Source organism: Staurois parvus, unplaced genomic scaffold, assembly GCF_062004578.1.
Source record: "Staurois parvus isolate SC_StPar_1 unplaced genomic scaffold, SC_StPar_1.0 ptg000025l, whole genome shotgun sequence".
NCBI lineage: Eukaryota > Metazoa > Chordata > Amphibia > Anura > Ranidae > Staurois > Staurois parvus.
This window is the reverse complement of record NW_028317821.1, coordinates 16,046,853-16,071,036: the sequence shown is the minus strand read 5'-3', so window position 1 is coordinate 16,071,036 and position 24,184 is coordinate 16,046,853. Positions and strand designations below refer to the sequence as shown.

The window sequence follows — 24,184 nt, the reverse complement described above, 5'->3', positions numbered from 1 at the left end:
TTTACTTGCTTTTGAAACTTTTTTTTTGGGAGGGGCGTAGATCTAGGGGCCACCTTGTTAAAGGGGGCTTCCAGATTCTGATAACCCTCCCACCCGCAGCCCCCCACAACCACCACCCAGGGTTGGGTTGAAGAGGTCCTTGTCCCAATTTATGGGGACAAGGTGCTTTGGGGGGAATCCTCCTCCCTTCAAGCACCCCTCATGCTGCGAGCATGTGGCCTAGTATGGCTCAGCGGGGTGTTTACATGTCCTTTCTTTCCTAGCCGGAGAGGTTGCATGCTTGGATAAGGGTCTGGAATGGATTTTTTGTTGGGGGGGGGCACAACTTTGGGTTTTTTCAGTATATGGTTCCCCTAAAAATCCATACCTGACCCAAAGGACCTAGTATGAATTGGGGGGGCCCCCCGCACTTTTTTTTGTAAACTACACTTCTTTTGTTTATATCCTACTGACAGCAGATGTGTCATGGTTGTTAAACACACAGCAGCCACCCACTCAATTACAACTGGCTCTTCTCAAAAAATCCGAATGCTGAATGAATCCAAAATTTTCATTATAACTATTTTCAAATTCATTCAGATTCTGTATGTCCATTCGGAAATTTGGATATATCGAAATCTCCAAAAATGAATCTAAACGAATTGAATCTCACACATCTACTACTCTGTTTATTCATCTGTAGATCAAAGGAATACAAGGTCTGCAGATAATGTTAGTTAAAGTAATCTGGGGAACTGGAGAAAGTACAGAGAAGGGCAACTAAACTGATAAGAGGCATGGAGGAGCTCCGCTTTGAGGAAAGATTAGAGGAACTGAATTTATTATCTCTTGAGGCGATTAAGGGGGGATATGATCAACATGTATAAATACATCAGTGGTTCATATAGTGAACTCGGTGTAGAGCTATTCACCCTGAGGTCATCACAAAGGACAAGGGGGCACTCTACGTCTGGAGGAAAAGAAGTTTAATCCTCAAATACGGAAAGCTTTCTTCACAGTAAGAGCTGTGAAAATGTGGACTAGACTCACTCAAGAGTCAGTTCCGGTCAGCTCAGTGGATTGCTTCAACCTCCCTGGCGGTATTCCCGAGTGTAGCTCGGGGTAAAGTTTCAGTACCACAAGCGGTAACCCCGAGCTACACTCGGGAATACCCTGCAGCGCTGCTCCGGGATCCCTCGATCACTTACCTTGTCCTGCACTCCCGCGATGTCCCTCCTGCAGTCCCCCTGGCAATGTAATCCGGCGGATGCCAGCAACTGTCATCTGGGTTCCGTCCCCTGCGAGCGTTGGGACGTACGGGGGACGGAACGGCGGGAAATTTAAAGATGACAAAAAGTGACATTCACTAAAATCACTAAAATCACAAAGCATAACATTACTGTATCAAAGCATTTCACATACATTTTGTCCCGAGTGCTTTGTCCTGTGCCCTGCCTGCATTTTTACTGTTCTTTCTGCCTGGAAACTGAGAAACGTCCATGGCATCCAAAAAGCGTCCCTTTAGGTCAAAAGCGGTTTTAGACCAGCTAGAGATCAGCGATAGTAAATCAGAACCACTTGCAGAATTGAGTGATAATGATTCGTGGGGAAATTCGTCATCAGACACTGAAAACGATTTTGCGACTTTGCTCAGTGATGTGCGAACTTGGCGCTATATTTCAAATTTCAGTGTTTTTGGTTTGATTATATTATTGAATAAAATGTATTATTATTATTTTTTATGATTATTTATTAAATTATAATTTATGATTTCGTGTTTAAAGTTTTATCCTACTTGGCATGTTTACTAGACTCTTGTTCAGACAGATTTCAGTGAGTTATTCCTAAAAATTACAGGCCTACAATAAAAAAATACATATTTCCATGCAAAAAAAGTACCGCTTTGAGCACAGAAATATGGACATAATCAGACCGCTAGGGAGGTTAAAAAGGCCTGCATTCTTTCTTGGATACACAGAATATAACTGGTTATTAACATTTATAGGTAAAGTTGATCCAGGGAAAATCGGATTGCCTTTCGGAGGATCAGGAAATAATTTTTTCCCCTGCAGGAGCAAATTGGATCATGTTTTGCTGGGTTTTTCGCATTCCTCTAAATCAACTGTGGGTGTAGGATTATAATTTTTTTTTTTTATGGTTGAACTGGATGGACTTTTGTCTTTTTTTCAGCCAGACTAATTATGTAACTATGTAACCTGGCAAGTAAAAACAAGTTTTTTTTTTTTACTAATCAGTCCTAATTAACTCCATATTCTACTTATCTATGCAACTATATTTTTCCTTCTGATTTTTTTGTTTGTTTATATTTTTTTAACCAGTAACATTTTAACGATTATTTGTTTTTTATTGTTTTGTTTATTAATACATAAGTTATATATATAGTTATTAATAAAACACACTATTTCATTTGCAAATTACTTTGCAATGCTTTGTACCATAATAAAATATATTTGTACCATTTTAAACAGGACAAATTACAAAATTAAATGCTCACTTTTATTTATTTATTTTTAAACTAACACTGGTCAAAAAAGAAAAAGTGTGTTTTGTTTAATTTTGTTGCATTTATTTGTCTGAGGATTGAAAAAAAAAAGATTGTTGCAAGGCAATAATTATGAAAAAAAGCCTGGTTTGTCCTTCAAAAACAATATGGGTATAACCTTGTCATGTTAAGTAATGGCACAGTTATCACAGAATAAACAGATCCATTGCGGAATTGTAAAAACTTCTTTGGTCCATAGGGGTTGAATAGGTGTGAGAGGTGAAGTGCTTAAAGTGGAATTTTACTCATAACAACTTTAAAAAAATGATGATCTTTAGCAAGAAACATATATTCCACATTAATCATTATGCTACCAAAATAAGTGTGTGCTGTAAATTGCCTCTGGCATTTTTCCTGCATCTTCTTGCTGGAGGCTGCCATTTTGCTAAAGCCCAGAGCCCCTAGGCTGTCAGCAAGCCTCTAAATTTTTTGGCACAGTTTAAACAGTATAAACACTTGTTTTTAATGTTTACATAGCTATACCCGCAAAAGTGGCCAGCCTGAAGAGATCTAGCGGGTTTTCATTTTCTGACTAAAGTTCCACTTTAAGGTAATAGGAGAACTTGCAGAACTCTGGAAAATAGATGTCAACTTAACTGGTTACAGCTCAGCCACTACAATACTATATGTAACTACTGTCTAAGTTACACTACACTAATAAAACTCATTGCATTGTTACAGGTATTTTGCTGAGTTGTTAGGCCTAGTTAAGGACAAGTCACCACTGGGAAGGGATTGAGAACCCAAGAAACCAGCAGTTCCACAGGTAGTCAGAGCTATATACTGTGTAGGAACAGATGAGACATCATATAATCATACTTGTTCTTTTTCTTTAATAATTAGATAAATCATTTTCCTATTTATCTTACACAGTAAGGCTTTCTAGATATTGTGTGGCAAGCAGTAAGGACTTACAGTATCAAATTTTGATGGAATTCTAGTTATCTACCATAAGCATCCTTTCATTTCTGTGCATTGTATTTATAGTGCATTGCATTAATGTTAGAAAAAGTAGTCTTAACATTTCCTATTCCTACCCTAGTTTGTGATAACCTCTTCAACTTCTCAACCCAATGATTGATCCATTACCAAGGCAACCAGATGGTCAGAGGGGCAATTAACAGCAATTAACTGATTAACTGACGCTTAATTAACTGGCTCAATGATTTTAGCTGTAAGCATGCGATAACAACATTAGAAAAATGTAATATTACACCTATTTTTAGTTATCTATATTGTTTTTATGCTGATCTCTATCCTATGAAGTAAATTAAATAACAAATACATTTATAGCATCCAAAGTGGAATAATAAGTAACTGTAAAATTGTGGAACATATAATAACATATACGTACAACATGTATCTGTTGGTTATATTATACATTTCTGTATATTCAATATTTATGACAGCAATAAAACGATCATCCTATGTATACATAAATATGAGGATAAGCTGTTCCTATACTGTGTTAAGATTCATCTCAACAATTCATTGCCTATACAAATTTAACAAGATGAAACTTTGATGCTTACGAAGAATCTTAGGACACAGTCGTTACCTTGGCAACCTTGTCATAGACTTCAATGGCCCTGACCCAGCTACAAAGCCCTTCACAGGCTGAAGAGACATTCTTAATGACAGCTGGCTGGAACTCTGGATTGCTGATAAAATCTCTTCTTATCTGGGCAATAACCTTTGGTGGAATATTGTCTTTATCAAATTCCTAGGAAACAGAAGAGTAGTAATTAATGACAAATTCAGAATGCTTTCTAATAAAAAAATAAAAATAAAATACAGATAGAATGTTCTCTTAATTAGAAAAATGGTTAATACACAGAGGTCATTGATGTTTAATGTTACTGTAAAGGTCAAACAACAATGTTATACAACATAAAATAAATGGCAGCTTTAGATCTAGCACTAAGATGTGTAAATTATATCTATTTAGTAATGTGAAAAATTAGGTAAATTCTATGAAAACTTACTTTTTAAAATATTTGAACATGCAAACATTGGATCTTTATTCAGTGTCTACATATAAAGGTGACACACTTGAATAAGAGAAAATTGGCTTTTCAATAATTTATTAAAAAATATCAACAAATGTAATAGTGTACTGCAGAAAAAGTAAGTTATTGCTCCCTGTAGCAGAAATCAGTACTTGTAAGCATTTTTTATAACTGCCTACTAGTCTCTGACATAAACTTTAATTTTTCCCACTTCTCTTTGGAAAATGCCTTCAGTTGCATGATGTTTGTCGGTCTCCCTATAAAGTTCTATGGAAATGGTAGAGAAGACCTGCAGACGAGCACGGTACTTGAACGATACAGGACTCAGGTAAGTGTTTAGGTATCGGGGGAGGGGAAACAGCTAATGAAAGGCTTTTTGCCTTGATTAAAGCCATTAATAACCCAACTGAAAACTAGAAATGTACAATACAGGTGGGAGTTCCTAGCATATTTGATATTACAAAATCAGGGTCATAAAAATGGCCCTGATTTTTTATATCAGGGCAGGGCATATCAGGGCAGTCCTGAGATTCTCTGAGGACTGAGATTCCCTGAGATTTCTGTTGAAAGTTCGAAGTCCCTGTGTTAGAAAATTAGGAAAGAAGCTATCCCAGAGTGGAGTGCCTTGAAGGAGCATTCATGGAAGAGAGTATGAGGCTTCAAGACAAAATAAACTACAGTTGAAGGTCATATGAGAGAGACTGAAAGTGGCTAAGCATAAAAATGTTTTATTGGGGAAGTGAGTGTAGTGGATATGCACATAGGGCAGCCATTTTCAACCCTAGAGTGCCATGAGGTTTCTTCAGGGGGCCTTGGCAAAATGTGTAAAAATTGCCCAAAAATTGTGTACAAGCCAGAGGCGGATCTAACCTGCCTTTTAGTTACACAAAGCCACGGGTTTTCATTGTGCATCATTATGACCTTCTAGTTGCCGGCATCCAACAACCAATTTTATAATCAGTTGATAAGGAGGATGCATAGAATCCTTGTTTGACCCACCCCTTCTCCTCTCTGTCAGCGCTGGGTTCACATTATTTGTCTGTGACTTGGAAAAATAAATCACCTCTAATATTGGGTGTCCTACTTGTGTGGATGTTGACGGGTAATGTAAAACTATTAGAATAGTTTTTTACATTTTAGAATGGGGCGCCTTGAGACTGTACATAATTTTAAAGGGTGCCCTGAAATTGTCCATGATTTTAAAGGGTGCCTTGACTGAAAAAACAGTTGAGAAACACTGACATAGAAGAGCTCAGAACAATCTCTCAAACAGGGGAGGATCCTCATGGGGACCCCGCCCCCATGTTTACCTGTCATTTGGAGAGTGTCCTTGCAATCATTCATCATGCTTGATGTTGGATCTACTTTGGAGGACTTTTTTGTCTTTTTTATTAAAGAACTTTTAAAAATTGTATTTGTGTCTTTATTTACTTTTAAGATTTTTTATTTCCGGCGAATGAGTAGGGCTATGTATACCGTACTCATTCACATGATGGACCTGGGATCTAGGCCCCCCCCCCTTGTTAAAGGGCTTCCAGATTCTGATAATCACCCCGCCTGCAGATACCCACAATCACCACCTAGGGTTGTGGGGAAGAGACCCTTGTTCCCATCAGCCCCCTTGCCCAAAGCACCCCCCCATGTAAAGGGCATGTGGTCTGGTGTGGTTCGGGGGGTGCTCGCTCGTCCCCCCCTTTTCCTGGCCTGCCAAACTGCAACCTTGGATAAGGGTTTGATATGGACTTGGAGGGGACTCTACACCATTTTTTCTTTAATTTGGTGTGGGGTTCCCCTTAAAATCAAAACCAGACTTAAGGGTCTGGTAAGGGTTTAGAGGGGGGGGCTCCACATTGTTTTAAAAAACTTTTGGCAGGGGGTTCCACCAAAAAATCCATACCAGACCCAAAGGGCCTTGTATAGAATAGGGTGTCCCCCAATGTATTTTTTTTTTTATGCCGACAACCAGCTATTCACAATTAATTCAGATTGGATTAAAAAATGTCAAATCGTTCTGATACAATCAAATATACAAAATGAATGCCAATGATATAAAACAAATCCCAAAAATGAATCTGTTCATTATAACAAATATGATGAAATGAAATTCTTCAATTAACAAATGAATCAAAAGAAACTAAAATGTACACCATGCACACGTCTAATAAGTTATAGTTCAAAAGATTACTCTATTTGGTGTTATGGATGTTTCCCTAACAAAAGGGTCAAGGGAATTGCTTATTTTATATTGAAAGCAGTAATGTCAGATCCAGGAGGAAGATATTTGTTTATGAAGTGCATGTTAAACACTGTAACTTTGTGTGCATATTGGTCGAAGTATATTGCCCCAATATACAACCAATTTTTATTTCTGAAGCAGGTGTTCAGTATGTTTGAGGACCTTTAAAGAAAGTAAAGTAATAATGGCAGGCGATTTTAATTTTGTAATTGATCCAGTCTTGGATATTCATCCACTTTCTAAGCAGGGGCTATGCCACCAGCAGCTAGTGGATGCTTGGAAAATTTTACATCCAAAAGAAAAAAGATTTTTAATATGAAGTCCATGTTTCATGTTCAAGGATTGATTATATTTTTTCAGAACATCAGTTATTGAAATCCTTGATGTCCTTGGAAATACAACAATTGTCTTATCACACCAAGCCCCAATAAATCTGTCAGGTCTCCCAATGAGACAATTTACTGGGAAGCTAGATGAGTCACTCTTATAGGATCCCAAGGTAGTTAAAGATTTACATGTCTTATCTTCATGTGTTATCGAATACTTAGCTGTAGCTCTCAGGGCCAATGATTCCATCAAAGGGGTTCCAATAGGAGAGGGGTCTCATAAATTTGCACTCTTTGCTGACGACCTTCTCCTGTTCTTGAAGCAACCATCACTTTCCAATGTCATGTTAGAATTCACAAGATTTGGCAATCTTAGCAACTTAAAATCAATCCTTCCAAATCGGAAATTTTTAATGTTTCCCTCCCCAACCATGTCCTAACTCAGCTTCAGAGGAAGTTCCCTTTCCAATTCAAACGAGACTTGGTTTCCCTGCATTAATGCCCTAAAAATGGACATCCTACTTCGATTTCTTTATATTTTTACTGTAATTCCTATTGTTCCACCTAAACATTTCTTCACTCATCTTCGATCTCGTGCCATAGACTTTATTTGAAGATCTCATCGACCCTTCCTGAAACTGGCAGTCCTTATGAAATCTAAAGAGGCAGGGGACTCGGGTCTTCCCAATTTCTCCCTTTACCAGCGGGCCGCAGTTTTAAATAGATTACTTGATTGGTTCTACCGTTTATCCAATAAATGCATAGTTCAGTTAGAACAGGCCCTCTTCCCCCTTGATTTAAGGGCACTACCCTGGATTTCTCCCGCACAATGCTCCCCTCCCTCCACCCTACCAATCTTGGTTCACCATCTCCTCTTAGGATGGGACAGATTTGTCATCCCTCATAAACTTTCCCATCGTAAAGGTCCCTTGACTCCCATTTTTGATAACCCATCTTTTTGTCCTGTTCTACGATCCCACTCTGTTTCTCTGTTGCGCTCACACTGGCCACAGCTCCAACACTTTTATCCAGACTATACCATTGATAGAGCACAGGACCATTTTCCGGCGGATACTTTGTCACACTATAATTGGCTTTCTATAATACAATTAACTGGTTCAGCTTAAAATTGATCCTCACTATCATTCTGCTTCTTTTTTTTTTTTAATTAAAAAGTTTCTCTGTTCAACCCCTTAGTAACCCTTAGTTTACTAGTCATCTCTAATTTACTCAATATTCTATTTATCGATTCAATTATACTGTGTGAAGCTGGCCATAGATGGATAGAATTTCAAAAGGAAATTATTAGGAAATGTCTTAGGAAAATATATATAAAAATTCTCATAATGTTGTCAGAACATTCAAATGCAGCTTGAAAGATTTAATTTTCTTTTTAGAATGATTGGACTTCATCAGATTTGAACCACATACGCTGTTAGAAATTTGTTCGATAAAGAAACATTTCCCATTCTGCTCCTTAAAATTTTCATCACTATAGTTGCAAATGAATGTAATTTTGACCCACTAATGATTAGAAAAACTGTCTTAGAACATTCTTTTCCTAAGAATTTTCATTCTAAATTCTATTTTATCTACTATCTATGGCAAGTTTAAGAATATTTCGGAACAAGTGATCCCTTTTTTCCAGATTTACGATTTTGAGAGATTAGATCATAGGCCCTATTAGCTTATATGACAATCCTCCATTCCAGTTTCAGACCAATCTCTTTCTAAATGAAGATATTAAATTATACTTAAGGATTCTGGCTGAGAGGTTAAAACATCACATGCCATACTTGATAGATAAAGATCGAGCCGCATTTGAACCCGGGAGAGAGACCAGAGACAATGGGGGGGGGGGGGTTGGGGATTTACTAAAACTAGAATCTAATGCAGCTGTGCATATGAACCAATCAGCTTATAATTTCAGCTTGTTCAATTAAGCTTTGACAATAAAACCTAGAAGCTGATTGGTTACTATGCACAGCTGCACCAGTTTCTGTGTGCACCAGTTTTTGTATATTTACCCCAATGTTTTACAAACTATACTCCTGATTCACAAAGTAAAAAAAGTAAGAAACCAGCTTTGTTCTTGTCAATGGGTTCTGAAAAAGCATTTGACAGAGTAAATTGGGAATAAACTGTATGTTAATAACATAACAACACTTAGAACTAGGTCTGCAAATGCATAATTGGATAAAGATATTAATGGCATTCAAAACCTTCTTCCCAATTACAAGTGAATGGGACACTATCACAACCATTCCCCTAAATAATGGAACTCAAAGAGGGTGCCCACTCTCTCTATTGCATTTTGTATTGTCTCTGCAACCTCTCCAGAAACCTGAAAGAATTTAAAGATATGCAGCGATATCTAACTTGAAGAAATACATAGAAAAATCAGAAATATAGAAATATTAAACATCTCAATTCTCCAGGTGGAATGCAAGGCTCTCAAACCAAAATTCCCATTTGAAGATAAATAATTATATTATTAATTATAGAAATAATTAATAATAATGAAAGGATTAAAATATCTGGGGATTATTCTAACCCCTTCTATTGCAGAATTGTAGCAACATAATTATATTACCCTTCGTAATAATATTAAGCAGGATTTGAAAAGCTATCCAATTTATACTTTATCCTGCATAGGAAGAATTAATGTGATCAAGATGGTTACCCTTCCAACAGTTTTATATATATTTCAAGTACTTCCTATAAATTTGCCATTGGCATACTTCAAAACACTCAGGGTATTGCTGAGGAGATTTGTCTGGAAACATCATGGCCCCTGCATTTCATATAGAGTTCTTATCAAACCAAAATCGGAGGTGGGTGTGGCACTGTTAGATTTTAGGACTTATCATATAAAAGTGATATTGTGAAAAAATATTAGACTGGACAATACAATGATTTTTCCAAAAGCTCGGTATTGCTGGCAGAAAATATAGGAGGAGTTAACTTGGGACAGGCTGATTGAGTGCCAAACCAATATAGAGCTCTATCAAAAGATAAAACATTATGGGTGTGGCAAAATATATGTAAATGTTTGAGAACTCAGTCCATCACTTCCCATAGTAAAAGCACTATCTAGTGTACACCAAGCACATAGCTAGGTACACACTTAACCCTTTGATCACCCTAGATGTTAACCCCTTTTCAACTAGTGTCGTTAGTACGATTAGTGTATATTTGTAGCATTAATCACTGTATTAGTGTCACTGGTTCCCACAAAGTGTTAGTTAGTGTAAAAATGTCTGCTGCAATATCGCAGTCCTGCTATAAGTCGCTGCTCGCTGCCATTACTAGTATAACATTTTTTGTTCTAAATTCCAGTTAATGTACCATAGTTTGTAGACGCTATAACTTTTGCGCAAACTAATCAATATACAATTATTGGGATTTTTTTAAACCAAAAATATGTAGCAGAATACATTTTGGCCTAAAATTATGAAATTTGATTTTTAAAATTTTTTTATTGGGTATGTTTTATAGCAGAAAATAGAAAATATTGTTTTGGTTTTTTTTATTGTTTGTTTTTGTTCATAGCTCAAAAAGTAAAAACCACAAAGGTAATCAAATACCACCAAAAACAAGCTCTATTTGTGAGGGAAAAAAGGACATAAATTTCATTTAAGTACAGCGTTGCATGGCCGCACAGTTGTAAGTAATGCAGTGCCGTATACTAAAAATGGCCTGGGTAGGAAGGGGGTAAATTGTCTGGGGGGGCAAGTGGTTAAAGAAGACACCAAAGCATTTTATTACTAACATTAGAGATGAGCGAATTTCTCAAAAATTCGATTCGGCTGATTCGGCGAATTCCAGTGTGAAATTCGATTCGATGCGAATTTCTTCGCTACGAAGATGACTTATAAAAAGGGTTTCTAGGCTTCAGAGAGCCTTTAAATTAGTGCAGAACACTGTACCTTTAATTTAAATGCCCTTGGAGATGAGGAAAGAGAAGGAGAAGGAGAAGGAGAAGGATGAGAAGAAGGAGAAGGAGAAGGATGAGAAGAAGGAGAAGGAGAAGGATGAGAAGAAGGAGAAGGAGAAGGATGAGAAGAAGGAGAAGGAGAAGGATGAGAAGAAGGAGAAGGAGAAGGATGAGGAGAAGGAGAAGGATGAGAAGAAGGAGAAGGATGAGAAGAAGGAGAAGGAGAAGGATGAGAAGAAGGAGAAGGATGAGAAGAAGGAGAAGGAGAAGGATGAGAAGATGGAGAAGGAGAAGGATGAGAAGATGGAGAAGGAGAAGGATGAGAAGAAGAAGGAGAAGGATGAGAAGATGGAGAAGGAGAAGGATGAGAAGAAGGAGAAGGAGAAGGATGAGAAGAAGGAGAAGGAGAAGGATGAGAAGAAGAAGGAGAAGGATGAGAAGAAGGAGAAGGAGAAGGATGAGAAGAAGGAGAAGGATGAGAAGAAGGAGAAGGAGAAGGATGAGAAGAAGGAGAAGGAGAAGGATGAGAAGAAGGAGAAGGAGAAGGATGAGAAGAAGGAGAAGGATGAGAAGAAGGAGAAGGAGAAGGATGAGAAGAAGGAGAAGGATGAGAAGAAGAAGGAGAAGGATGAGAAGAAGGATGAGAAGAAGGATGAGAAGAAGGATGAGAAGAAGGAGAAGGATGAGAAGAAGGACAGTTCTGTGACAGTTTCTGTCTATTTCTGACAGTTCTGGGACATTCACTCCATACAGCTGTTTCAACCGCTGTATGGAGGGAATGTCATGGAACTGTCAGAGTCCCAGAACTGTCATTAATAGTCTATTTCTGACAGTTCCATGACATTCCCTCCATACAGCGGTTGAAACAGCTGTATGGAGTGATTGTCCCAGAACTGTCAGAAATAGTCTATTTCTGACAGTTCTGGGACATTCACTCCATACAGCTGTTTCAACCGCTGTATGGAGGGAATGTCATGGAAATGTCAGAGTCCCAGAACTGTCATTAATAGTCTATTTCTGACAGTTCCATGACATTCCCTCCATACAGCGGTTGAAACAGCTGTATGGAGTGAATGTCCCAGAACTGTCAGAAATAGACTATTTATGACAGTTCTGGGACATTCACTCCATACAGCGGTTGAAACATTGTATCTATTTTTTTCCATAAATGACATTCTGCGGATACACTTAGAGGAGCGCTGCAGATACACTTTTTGCCGGCTTGGAATTATTCTTATTTTCATCCTACTTCTTCTTTTTCTTCTTATGAGGATGAGGATGAAGAAGAAGAAGTAGGATGAAAATAAGATTAATTCCAAGCCGGCAAAAAGTGTATCTGCAGCGCTCCTCTAAGTGTATTTGCAGAATGTCATTTATGGAAAAAAATAGATACAATGTTTCAACCGCTGTATGGAAGGACAGTCCCAGAACTGTCAGAAATAGTCTATTTCTGACAGTTCTGGGACATTCACTCCATACAGCTGTTTCAACCGCTGTATGGAGGGAATGTCATGGAACTGTCAGAAATAGACTATTAATGACAGTTCTGGGACTGTCCTTCCATACAGCGGTTGAAACATTGTATGTATTTGTTTCCATAAATGGATCCATTTATGGAAACAAATACATACAATGTTTCAACCACTGTATGGAAGGACAGTCCCAGAACTGTCATAAATAGTCTATTTCTGACAGTTCTGGGACATTCACTCCATACAGCTGTTTCAACCGCTGTATGGAGGGAATGTCATAGAACTGTCAGAAATAGACTATTAATGACAGTTCTGGGACTGTCCTTCCATACAGCGGTTGAAACATTGTATCTATTTGTTTCCATAAATGGATCCATTTATGGAAACAAATAGATACAATGTTTCAACCGCTGTATGGAAGGACAGTCCCAGAACTGTCATTAATAGTCTATTTCTGAAACAGCTGTATGGAGTGAATGTCCCAGAACTGTCAGAAATAGACTATTTCTGACAGTTCTGGGACTGTCCTTCCATACAGCGGTTGAAACATTGTATCTATTTTTTTCCATAAATGACATTCTGCAAATACACTTAGAGGAGCGCTGCAGATACACTTTTTGCCGGCTTGGAATTAATCTTATTTTCATCCTACTTCTTCTTCTTCATCCTCATCCTCATAAGAAGAAAAAGAAGAAGTAGGATGAAAATAAGAATAATTCCAAGCCGGCAAAAAGTGTATCTGCAGCGCTCCTCTAAGTGTATCTGCAGAATGTCATTTATGGAAAAAAATAGATACAATGTTTCAACCGCTGTATGGAGTGAATGTCCCAGAACTGTCAGAAATAGTCTATTTCTGACAGTTCTGGGACATTCACTCCATACAGCTGTTTCAACCGCTGTATGGAGGGAATGTCATAGAACTGTCAGAAATAGACTATTAATGACAGTTCTGGGACTGTCCTTCCATACAGCGGTTGAAACATTGTATCTATTTGTTTCCATAAATGGATCCATTTATGGAAACAAATAGATACAATGTTTCAACCGCTGTATGGAAGGACATCCTACTTCTTCTTCTTCTTCTTCTTCTTCTTCTTCTTCATCCTCATCCTCATCCTCTTCTTCTTCTTCTGAGGATGAGGATGAGGATGAAGAAGAAGAAGAAGAAGAAGAAGTAGGATGAAAATAAGATTAATTCCAAGCCGGCAAAAAGTGTATGTGCAGAGCTCCTCTAAGTGTATCTGCAGAATAGAGGAACTCTGCACATACACTTTTTGCCGGCTTGCAATTATTCTTATTTTCATCCTACTTCTTCTTCTTCTTCTTCTTCTTCTTCTTCTTCTTCATCCTCTTCTTCTTCTTCTGAGGATGAGGATAAAGAAGAAGAAGAAGAAGAAGTAGGATGAAAATAAGATTAATTCCAAACAGGCAAAAAGTGTATGTGCAGAGCTCCTCTAAGTGTATCTGCAGAATAGAGGAACTCTGCACATACACTTTTTGCCGGCTTGGAATTATTCTTATTTTCATCCTACTGCTTCTTCTTCTTCTTCATCCTCATCCTCATCCTCAGAAGAAGAGGATGAGGATGAGGATGAAGAAGAAGAAGAAGAAGAAGAAGTAGGATGAAAAGAAGAATAATTCCAAGCCGGCAAAAAGTGTATGTGCAGAGTTCCTCTATTTCTGACAGTTCTCTCACAGCTTCTTCACATGAACAGTGGTTGAAACATCTGTATCCTAAATATAAACTAATAGATACAATGTTTCAACCGCTAAACATGTGTTCCTTCTGTCAGAGAACTGTCAGAAATAGCGGAGCTCACTGCAGGGACACTTTTGCCGGCTCATCGGGAAATGTTCGATTCGCGCACCCGAAGTAGGCAAAATTTCGGTTTCGCCGCGAATCGAATATTTCCTGAAATTCGACTCGAATTCCGGTTCGCCTGGTTCGATTCGCTCATCTCTAACTAACATCTACAGAATGCTGTTATCCCTTATGGATCCAGGGTACCCAAACTTCTTAAATAAATGGAGCAAGAGCTAGATCAACCTATATCAGAGGATCAAAAACAAAACTATAGATATCTTATTCTCATCCTCAGTGGGTACAAAGCTAAATAAAATTAATTATAAGCTCTTTGCCAGGTGATCCTATGTTCAATCAAAACTCCATCAAATTAGTCCATATTTATCACCAAAATGCTGGAGAGGATGCAATGGGGAAGATACACATGTTCATATATGGTGGCACTGCCCAAATATACAGGCTTATTGTAAAAGATATATGCTTGGCTGAGAAGATTAGCAAATTTGAGATAAGGAAAGGTCCTTAGCAGTGCCCCTTCCATGTGACCAAAGTGTCCAGAGAAAAAATATAGGAAATCTATAATACCATATTTATTAAATGCATGCAGCAAAAACAATGATCCATAAATATTGGAAATCAAAGAAGGGACCAACTATAGTAAAATGGCTTACAAAATTGGATCGAATCTGGCTAATCAATGAGTTGTGCATTTACATAGGGACACATATAAGACATTTAATGAAGTTTGGTTTGAATAGATGGAGTTTAAACAGACACCTGTACATGTAAGATATTTGAGTAAGGAGAATAGGATGGAAAATATGATAAATGGAGAGCTGTAGTAATCCTTAGTTTAATAGGGTGAAAATAGCAATTTATATTCTAAAAGAATGGGTAAGAAATACAGTAGGTGGCCAAGTGAGAAAATGTGAATAGGGGCTAATAACACTAGCTAGCTGCTTGGGTTCCAGCACTTGGTCCCTGAACATTTTGCAAAACACACAATGGGGAAGATTTACTATAGCTGGTGCACAGAGAATCTGCTGCAGACTTGCATAGTAAGCAGTCAGGTTCTAACTTCAGCTTGTTTAGTTAAGCTTTGACAATAAAACCTAGAGGTTGATTGGTGACTATGCACAGCTGCACTAGATTTTGTGTGCACCAGTTTTAGTAAATCTCCCCCAATACATAATAATAATCACTACTTGCATGACACCATCAGCCTAAAAAATACCACTATGTAGTTAAAATTCTGACAATGCTGTCAACACCACTTGTAAGTTCCAATGAAGCCCAAGATGTCTGGAAACACAAAAACATGGTCAAAATGCAAAAATAAAAATCAATTTCAAGTATGATCACAAAACTTCAAGCCCCCAAAGGTAACTTGCTGCCAAATGAACAAAGACACTAAGCAGAATGATATCAGATAAATGAACATCCATACATGTGACAAATCCAGTACGCTGGGAAGATCTGAATATGTTCTGTCACAACCAAAAATGTGGTTCGGTAAAAGTAGGTTTCATGCCATGCATAGGTGAGGCAATTGTCCATATGTTGACAAAACAAAAAACTTTCACAAGCAAGACAATTCTCTGTTTGAAATTAAATATTTTTGGAAAACCACGTTATCTCTCAGCTATGATGCTCCTGTGGAAAAGAATATATTGGGGAAACAAAGCATGAATTGAGGATTCGAACTGGGGGAACATCTGAGATATATAGTAAATAAAAAACCTAGCAGGCCTTGGGTTCAACATTTATCTTTTCAAACTTTTATTAAAGTGGAGTTCCAGCCAAAAGTGGAAGCACCCCCCACACTTCCAAAGTCCCAGAAGACTGCATTCACAAAGCACATAGCGTTTCACGTATCTGCAGTCGGAAACTGGCAGTGTAGCCACAGGGCTTCACCACTGGTTTCCCTCAGTCAAGATGGTGGTGCCAGCACCCAGCAGGCGATTGAAGAGTCGGCTCAGGATGGGGACACCGCTGGATGCATGGACAGGTACGTGCCCTACTATTAAAAGTCAACAGCCACAGGATTTGTAGCTGCTGACTTTAATTTTTTTGGGGGGATGTGGCAGGGTCAGGACTCTGCTTTAAGTAGGTTCAAAAAGGACATATCAAAAAAATGAAAGCAGATATCATATGCACACAGAATGAAGAAGTATAAATACACAGAACATCAATATATATCTGCCATATCTTAAAAGAAAGACTTTCACAATATCAGTAAAAAAATTGGTTCAACATTTTTAAAAATTTCATGGGTCAAACCCTTGGGGGCTGACAGCGAAAGGGATTTATCATTTGCAGTGGTCCTAATGCAAAGATGACTTTATAGCAGAGATGAATTTTCAAGTTATTTTTGTAGAGATTTAGTGTATTTTTTACCTGTTGCTGTGTATAGGCTTGATTTGGGTACATACAGTTTCTGTTAATTTGTGAACAGTTTCTGGATGTTTGCCTTTAAATCCTCTTGAGGGAGCATAATGTGTACTGTTTATGGCATTTGGCTACTTCCACTCCGCTGATAACTGGGAAGGACAATGGTTCAGTGAGTGTGCTATCTCTGTATGCCTATATTGTAACAGCATGTTCTGGCAATTCAGCATTGCCTGGACAGTAGGAAAGACTCATGATAGTTACTGTCATGATCTTAGTCATCCGACCCAGCAGACACTCATTTAGGATACACAGTGCAGCCAAATACTAGAGGGAATGGAGATGATATGCTGTTTCAAGGCTTTAATTTCAGGTCACTGATAACCAGTAAAGACATTGTGCTGGTGAGTTTGCTGTAAACACATGTCCCATATCGGTAAAGCATGTTCTGGCAATCTGGCACTGTGTTGCTAGCAAGCAGAGTGGAAATCAGTTGAAGTCTGTTGTAGGGTTGCCATCTCATCCCTTTAAAACTGAACACATAATACAGACTTAATTAACCACACATCCTATCCCACAATCTCAATACTAACATAATGTCCATAATAAAGTCCCAAATATAAAATTGAAAAAATCCAAAATTATAATCCACACTCTCCAATCTTCCAACTGTGAAAATGTCCAATTCTTCACTTCAATCCAAAGTACCTCAAAAAAAATAAACTAAATATAGTGCATTATCTTTTACATTATAATATAAGTGATATCATGCAACCACACTAGTGATGTAAATATAATATAATAAATGAGCATCAACACGTGAAGTGAAAATCCACACACAAATTCACGAGTGATCATGTGAAACAACCACTTCAATACGTGAAATGCCACAAATACACAATTAGTGATCAGTGAAAAAATTGTGCAGGATCTGATCAGTGCCACCACTCTGCATTTAGGATAATATACAATTACCCTCTTTCAGCTTTCACAAGCGTTATACAACCCCATATGCCAGATGGTTTTTCCTTCAATGGGAGTATGCTTTCCTTTAACTAGTAGCCGACCGCAGATAGCCGAATGACGGCTGCACTGCGGCCGGCCAGTTCTGGGTGGACGTCATATGACGTCCTCCCAGAACGCGCTCTCCTGCGCGCCCCAGGGGGCGCACACCCGGCGATCTCAGTGATCGCTGTGTCCTACGGACACAGCTGATCACGTGATGTGGTAAAAGGCCAATCACAGCGGCCTTTTACCACCTGATCAGCGGTGTCCAATGACACGCTGATCAGAGGGAAATGCAAGTGCCGGTTCTCGGCTGCACTTTCCTCACACTGTCAGATCGTGAGGAAAGTACTGCCGAGAACCGTGGGGATCGGCACCGATCATCAGGGCATTGATGATCAGTGCCCTGATGATCGGTGCCCAGCAGTGACACCCGCAAGTTCCGCCCACCTGTGCCCAGCAGTGCGCCCACTAGCTCCGCCCACCCGTGCCCAGCAGTGCACCCACCTGTGCCCAGCAGTGCCCCCACCTGTGCCCAGCAGTGCACCCACCTGTGCCACTCTGCAGTGCCACCTACCTGTGCCCAGAAGTGCCACCTACCTGTGCCCAGCAGTGCCACCCACTTGTGCCCACCCACCTGTGCCCACCAGTGCCACCCACCTGTACCCACCCATCAGTGCCACCCACCAGTGCAGCGCAGCAGTGCTGCCAGTCAGTGCCACCAGTCAGTGCCCAGGGGTTGTGCCAGTCAGTGCCGCCAGTCAGTGCCCATCAGTGATGCCAGTCAGTGCCGTCTATCAGCACCCATAATCAGTGTCACCTATCAGTGCCGCCTATCAGTGCTGCATATTAGTGCCGCCTATCCATGACACCTCATTAGGGCTGTCTATCAGTGCCGCCTATCCGTGCCACCTCATTAGTACTGCCTATCAGTACCCTTTAGTGCTGCCTATCAGTGCCCATCAGTGCCGCCTATCAGTGCCCATCAGTGCTGCCTCATCAACGCACATCAGTGAAGGAGAAAAAATACCTGTTTGAAAAATTTTATTAAAGAAACAAAGAAACTTTTTTTTTTTTCAAATTTTTTGCACTTTTTTTATTTATAGCGCAAAAAGTAAAGCGCCCAGTGGCGATTAAATACCACCAAAAGAAAGCTCTATTTTTGAGAAAAAAATGATCAAAATTTCATATGGGTACAATGTTGTATGACCGCGCAATTGTCAATCAAAGTGTGGCAGCGCTGAAAGCTGAAAATTGGCCTGGTAAATAAGGGGGTATAAGTGCCTGGTAGGCAAGTGGTTAATGGGAGTACACAGTGGAATCCCCGTTCCTCATGCAGCAATGGGCATCGAGATCCCCGTTCCTCACAGAGCAGAGAAGAGCAGACTCAGTGGAGTAATGTAAATAACACCCAGATTTATTTGCAGCTTACATTTCAAAAAGTACCGTCCATCCTAAATTCAGTCCGTCCTATGCTGAGACCATATCCAAAATGGCCGCGCTGCTCCTTCCGGTTTTGCGTCTGAAGTCACGACGTCCCTTCCTGCCCAGTGTCATTAGTACACTGTCAGTGCTTTTTATTAGCACTGATCACTGTATTAGTGTCACTGGAGATGTCAGTTGCAGCTAATCAGTTCCCACCCAGTGTCAGCATGCCTGCCGCAGCCCTGCTACAGCTCGCTGATCGCCGCCATTACTAGTATATAAAAAAAAAATTCCAGTATATATACCGCCATTTGTAGACACTATAACTTTAACTTAAACCAATTAATATACAATTATTGGGATTTTTTTTAGCAAAGATATGTAGCAGAATACATTTTGGCTTACATTTAAGAAGAAATAAAATTTTTTCAAAATTGTTGATATGAAATCAATAACTTTTATCAAAGTATATTAACACAATTCTATAGTTTCATGTCCATTATTTGGGATAATAGATAAGGGGCTGCCAAACAAAGGTTTCGGGAGCTGAGCAGTGGCCTGAGGGACCATGTACCAAAAAATAACTTATACATCTATTGTTCAGCTGACAGAGGGTCTTTTCAGGAGGCTTAAAGCGGAGTTCCACTCACAGTATGAAAAAATAAAAGTCAGCAGCTTCAAAAACTGCTGACTTTTAACAAACAGCCACTCATCTGACCCACAATCCCATGGGGCCCCCGCCACAGCCTGTTTTATCGGCCGTCCTCTATTCCAGGCTCCGGCATCTTCAGTGTGGGCTCCTGGCTGTGACAGCTTGCAGCTTCACAGCCGGGTACCCACTGCGCATGAGCGAGTAGCGCTGCGCTTCCTGAATGGCCCTGTAGTCTTCTGGGACCAGTCACATGACCAACAAGACTATGGGGCTGGAGTGAGGTAGGACAACTTCTGCTTCCGATTGCCTAGGCGATCACTGCGAAAGTGGGAGCGGGTACTTGTCAATTTCGGGTAACCGCTCCCTCCCCACTCCCCAAAGGTGCCAATCCTTAATGGGGAGCGGGGGACCAATCTTTAAAGCGGAACTTCCCCTCTTGGGTGGAACTCTGCTTTAAGGGGTAACATTTAAAATACAAAAATCATTCAATCCAAAAAGGTAGGTTATTAGGTATTAGGTATATTTTTCAAAGACAATGATTGTTTAGTGCAACACTGACAGACCATATTTGAGCACGGGAAGTAGCAGGGACAACATAAAAAAATCTATCTCAAAGTACTAAAAAAAACGTTATGCTATCGACTTCACACAAATTGTCCAACAGTGTCATAACAAGTCTCACAACATAGCTTGTTATCTTTTTTTCAGTAACACACTGCATTGTGTACAAAGTTTAACAAAATGTCAATCCAAGGTGGACCAAAACACCTCAAAACTACAATCCCACAAATCAGAGATGAGGCAGTTGTTAGGGCAAACTAAAAAAAACTAAAGGTGCCATGTTTCAGGTCGGTCGGAGAATATGTAAGCACTTTGATTGGAGCATGGGGCAGCATTGTAAGAAGAATAGGTTGGCAATGTTTTAGGAAACAATAGAGTATGACAATTCAAAGACAGCAGCCATAAATACTGTATAGAATCACTGCACGTTATGCAAGCATGTTGTTTTTGTCCTTGGCCACTATGGTATAGGGATGAAAAATATGTTAGACTGAAAAGAGAAATTGTTTATTGTGTTATACATTGTAGATCACCTTCATCCATATTCTCCTGTGGAAGTGAATGAACTTTCATGAAACGTAGAACATGGCATACTTAAGCCTATACGGTTAAGAACGATTATAGGAGGGACTCTGGGTTGAATAAGTTTGTTCACTCCTATGTACATAATGCAATATATGGCCTATATCATTTTACCCATGGATGTGTATTAAATGTTTTATACTTTTCATAAAAAAACCTGTGTTTCTAAAGGAATGATATTGTAAACTTTCATTCTTGGTTCCAGAGTAGTCCTAGTTTTTTGTATCTGAACAAATAAGTGCAGTATAGTAGGAATAACGGCCCTCTCTTATTAATTTTTCAGTAACCACCTAGGCAAGCAAGTACTTGGAATAAAAAAAATTGTCTATTTCCTAGGATTGAAGACTGAAAAATTGTAAAGATTTGCAGCACATCATTTAAACCTTTCTTGGATAGGCAGCTTTTTCTGAGGTACAGAGCAAGCACATAGGTACTGAAAATTAGAAAACAAAATGTATTTTTTAGCAAATTGAAAGGATGTCACAGATTTATACCACAGATATTAAGCTTGTATGCACGGACTTCAATTTCAGAGAGCTTTAGTGAACATGTTACATCTGGTAATAAAAATTAGCGCTTGATTCAGAGACTGAAAAGAGAAATTTTTACAGTTTAGCATTGCAGCTATTTAGTCTTTTTGGACAGCTCACAATTTCTTAGGGATTGAGCAGGCACGTTGCATCTGGAAGGAAAAAATGGTATCTATTTGTTTCTAACTTAAAAGAAGAAAAACTGCACAGATTTGTAGCACACTGTTTAATCATTTTTGGACATGCCACAATTTCTGAAGAAGAGAGCAAGCACATCTATATCTTGAAATAATAAGTAATGATTTTTTTAGGAGACTGAAGATGAAAACGTGTAACAGACTTGCTCCACAGATCTTAAGCCTGTATGTGTGTCTCGCTTCAGTGACTGAAGAGGGAAAATGTTACAGTTTAGTATTACAGCTTTTAATACTTTTTGGACAGGCTGCAATTTCTTAAAAATTGAGCAGGGAAATTAAAAAGTATAAGTATTTGTTTCAAATTTAAAAGAAAAAAAGCTCAAATTTGCAGACCACATACATTGCATGCAGAATTCAAAAATGTATATCTACACTAAAATGGAAAAAGGTTACAGATTTTCTTTTACAAAGAGCTTTATTGAATAGTAAGCAAAAAATAAACAGACATTCGGAGCATAAATTCAAGGACCAACAATTATGGATCATATGAAATGACGAGGAACTTGTTCAAGGCATGCATCAATAAAGGCATAAGCTGAAGAGTTAACATAGAAGCCTTGTAGGAATAGGTGGAGGAAGGGGTTATAAGGGAATGATTAACAAACCTTTGTGGGTCAATGATAATGTAAACTCCAGAGAGAGTTTTAGCTACATCAACATTATAAAAAACAGGAGAGGCCCAAGAAGAGGCTTCTCCAAAAAATTGTTCATGCTCATAAGCTAGAGAGTGTATTGCGGATGTAGCGCAGAAAACAACAAGCACAATCCGTGAAATATATTTAAGGACAAATTGAACAGCAGGAAAGGAAAAGACATACAGTAGAGAGACACGGACATCACAAACAACAACGACAAAAAAAAAAAAAAAAAAAAAGGAAAGGGGGGGAAGTTGGGGCTCCAAGGGGATCACGGCAAAATCCAACCTCATATCGACAGGAGGGATTGGTCGAATCTCGAGGGTTGAGCTACATCCAACCAGGGGCGCCATATCTGCAAAAATTTTGTATGGGTATCTAACAATATGGCCGTCAATTTTTCATTAACCATGATGAAATTCATCCGGTTTTTGACAGCCTCAAAACTAAGGACAGGAGTCTTCCAAGCCCTTGCAATTGTCAATTTAGTTGCCATAAATAAGTGTGATGCCAGCTGCCGTTCAGAACGGAGAAGACCCTCCAATGGTTTAAATAGAAGCGCTTCATACGGATTACGCTTGATGTCTGTGTGAAGGATAGTGCGGAGAAGGGCGTACACCCTAATCCATAATCTACTTACTTTAGGGCAAGTCCACCATATGTGGGCCATGGTGCCCAATTGTTGGCAACCCCGAAAACAGACTGGGGAATATGTAGGGATAAAGGTTACAGATTTTCAACACAGATCAGACACTTGTATAGTTTGGCTGCAATTTATGAGCAATTCGGTGGGCGCATTGCATATAAAAAAAAAAATGGTATTTTTTGCGTGAAATAGAAAATAAAAGCCAATTTACACCACACCTTTGAGGCTTATAATGGATGGGCCACAACTTCTGAGGCAGAGAACAAGCACATTACATTTGGACGTAAAAAAAAAAATGTGTCTTGTTTAGAGAATGAAAGTGGGAAAATGTTGGATATTTGAAATACAGACATCAAACCTAGAGGGGCAGGCTTCAATTCCTGAACATTCAGGGATGAGCATTGCAGCTGGAAAAAAAGAGTAGGTTTGTTCTGTGTACAACTGAAAACATCAATATTGAACAGAATTGCACTTTTCAAGCCTTCAGTGGAATATGCCATGCTTTCTGAGAGAGAAAGTAAGCAGATCACATCTGCAAACAAAAAATTGGATTTTTACAGACTGAATATATATTTTTTTTTTCAAAGACTGAATTTTTACTAAGTTTTTAAATATACATGGATATACAGAGATGTAAAGGCAAAAGACAAAAGGCAATTTTGAAAGAACAACAAGATAATGCAATATGAAGTATTGCATAACATTTTCGTGAAACTCTCATGCTAGCATAACATAAAAAAACGTAGAAAATTATGCTTAGCGGCATAGACAAATCAGTGGTACCTGTGCAGTTATAATTATACAGTGTTTTCATTCATTCATGTAATCACATCTTTTTGTAACCCAGGAAAAGTTTAGAAGCAGAGAGAAGTCATATTTCAATCAGAAATAAGCAATGAGACTGTTATTATATTGGCACTGGTGTGTTGCACTGAATCTCTTCTTTTTTTATTCGTTTCATTTTTTTATAAAAGATTTTTCTCAGATCAACAAAATGACCATCAGAGAAAAAAACGGAAAAAAAAGAGAGTATTACTTTAAAGGTGAAACATATTCTTAATATAGCCATAAATAATAACAATACAATTACACAGTAATACTCTGTATTTAAAAATAAAAGATTTCATGCACAGAATTTCATCCTTTTGAAAATGACTAAATTTTGGAAGTAGAAAAAAGTCTTATCTCATCTTAAAATATTTGATTCTACTGTTTTTAAGTAATTTATGAATTATAC

The 24,184-nt window shown here is 38.6% G+C and overlaps 1 protein-coding gene across 1 annotated transcript in view; it reads right to left on the bottom strand.

Annotated features, from left to right (window-relative positions):
• Window positions 1–24,184, bottom strand: part of LOC149471958 (dynein axonemal heavy chain 3-like) — a 710,466-nt gene that overhangs the window by 347,551 nt on the left and 338,731 nt on the right. Inside the window, exon 15 of the mRNA XM_089652692.1 lies at window positions 4,101–4,265. Coding sequence (XP_089508818.1) covers window positions 4,101–4,265 — 165 coding nt within the window. The remainder of the gene's footprint in view (window positions 1–4,100; window positions 4,266–24,184) is intronic.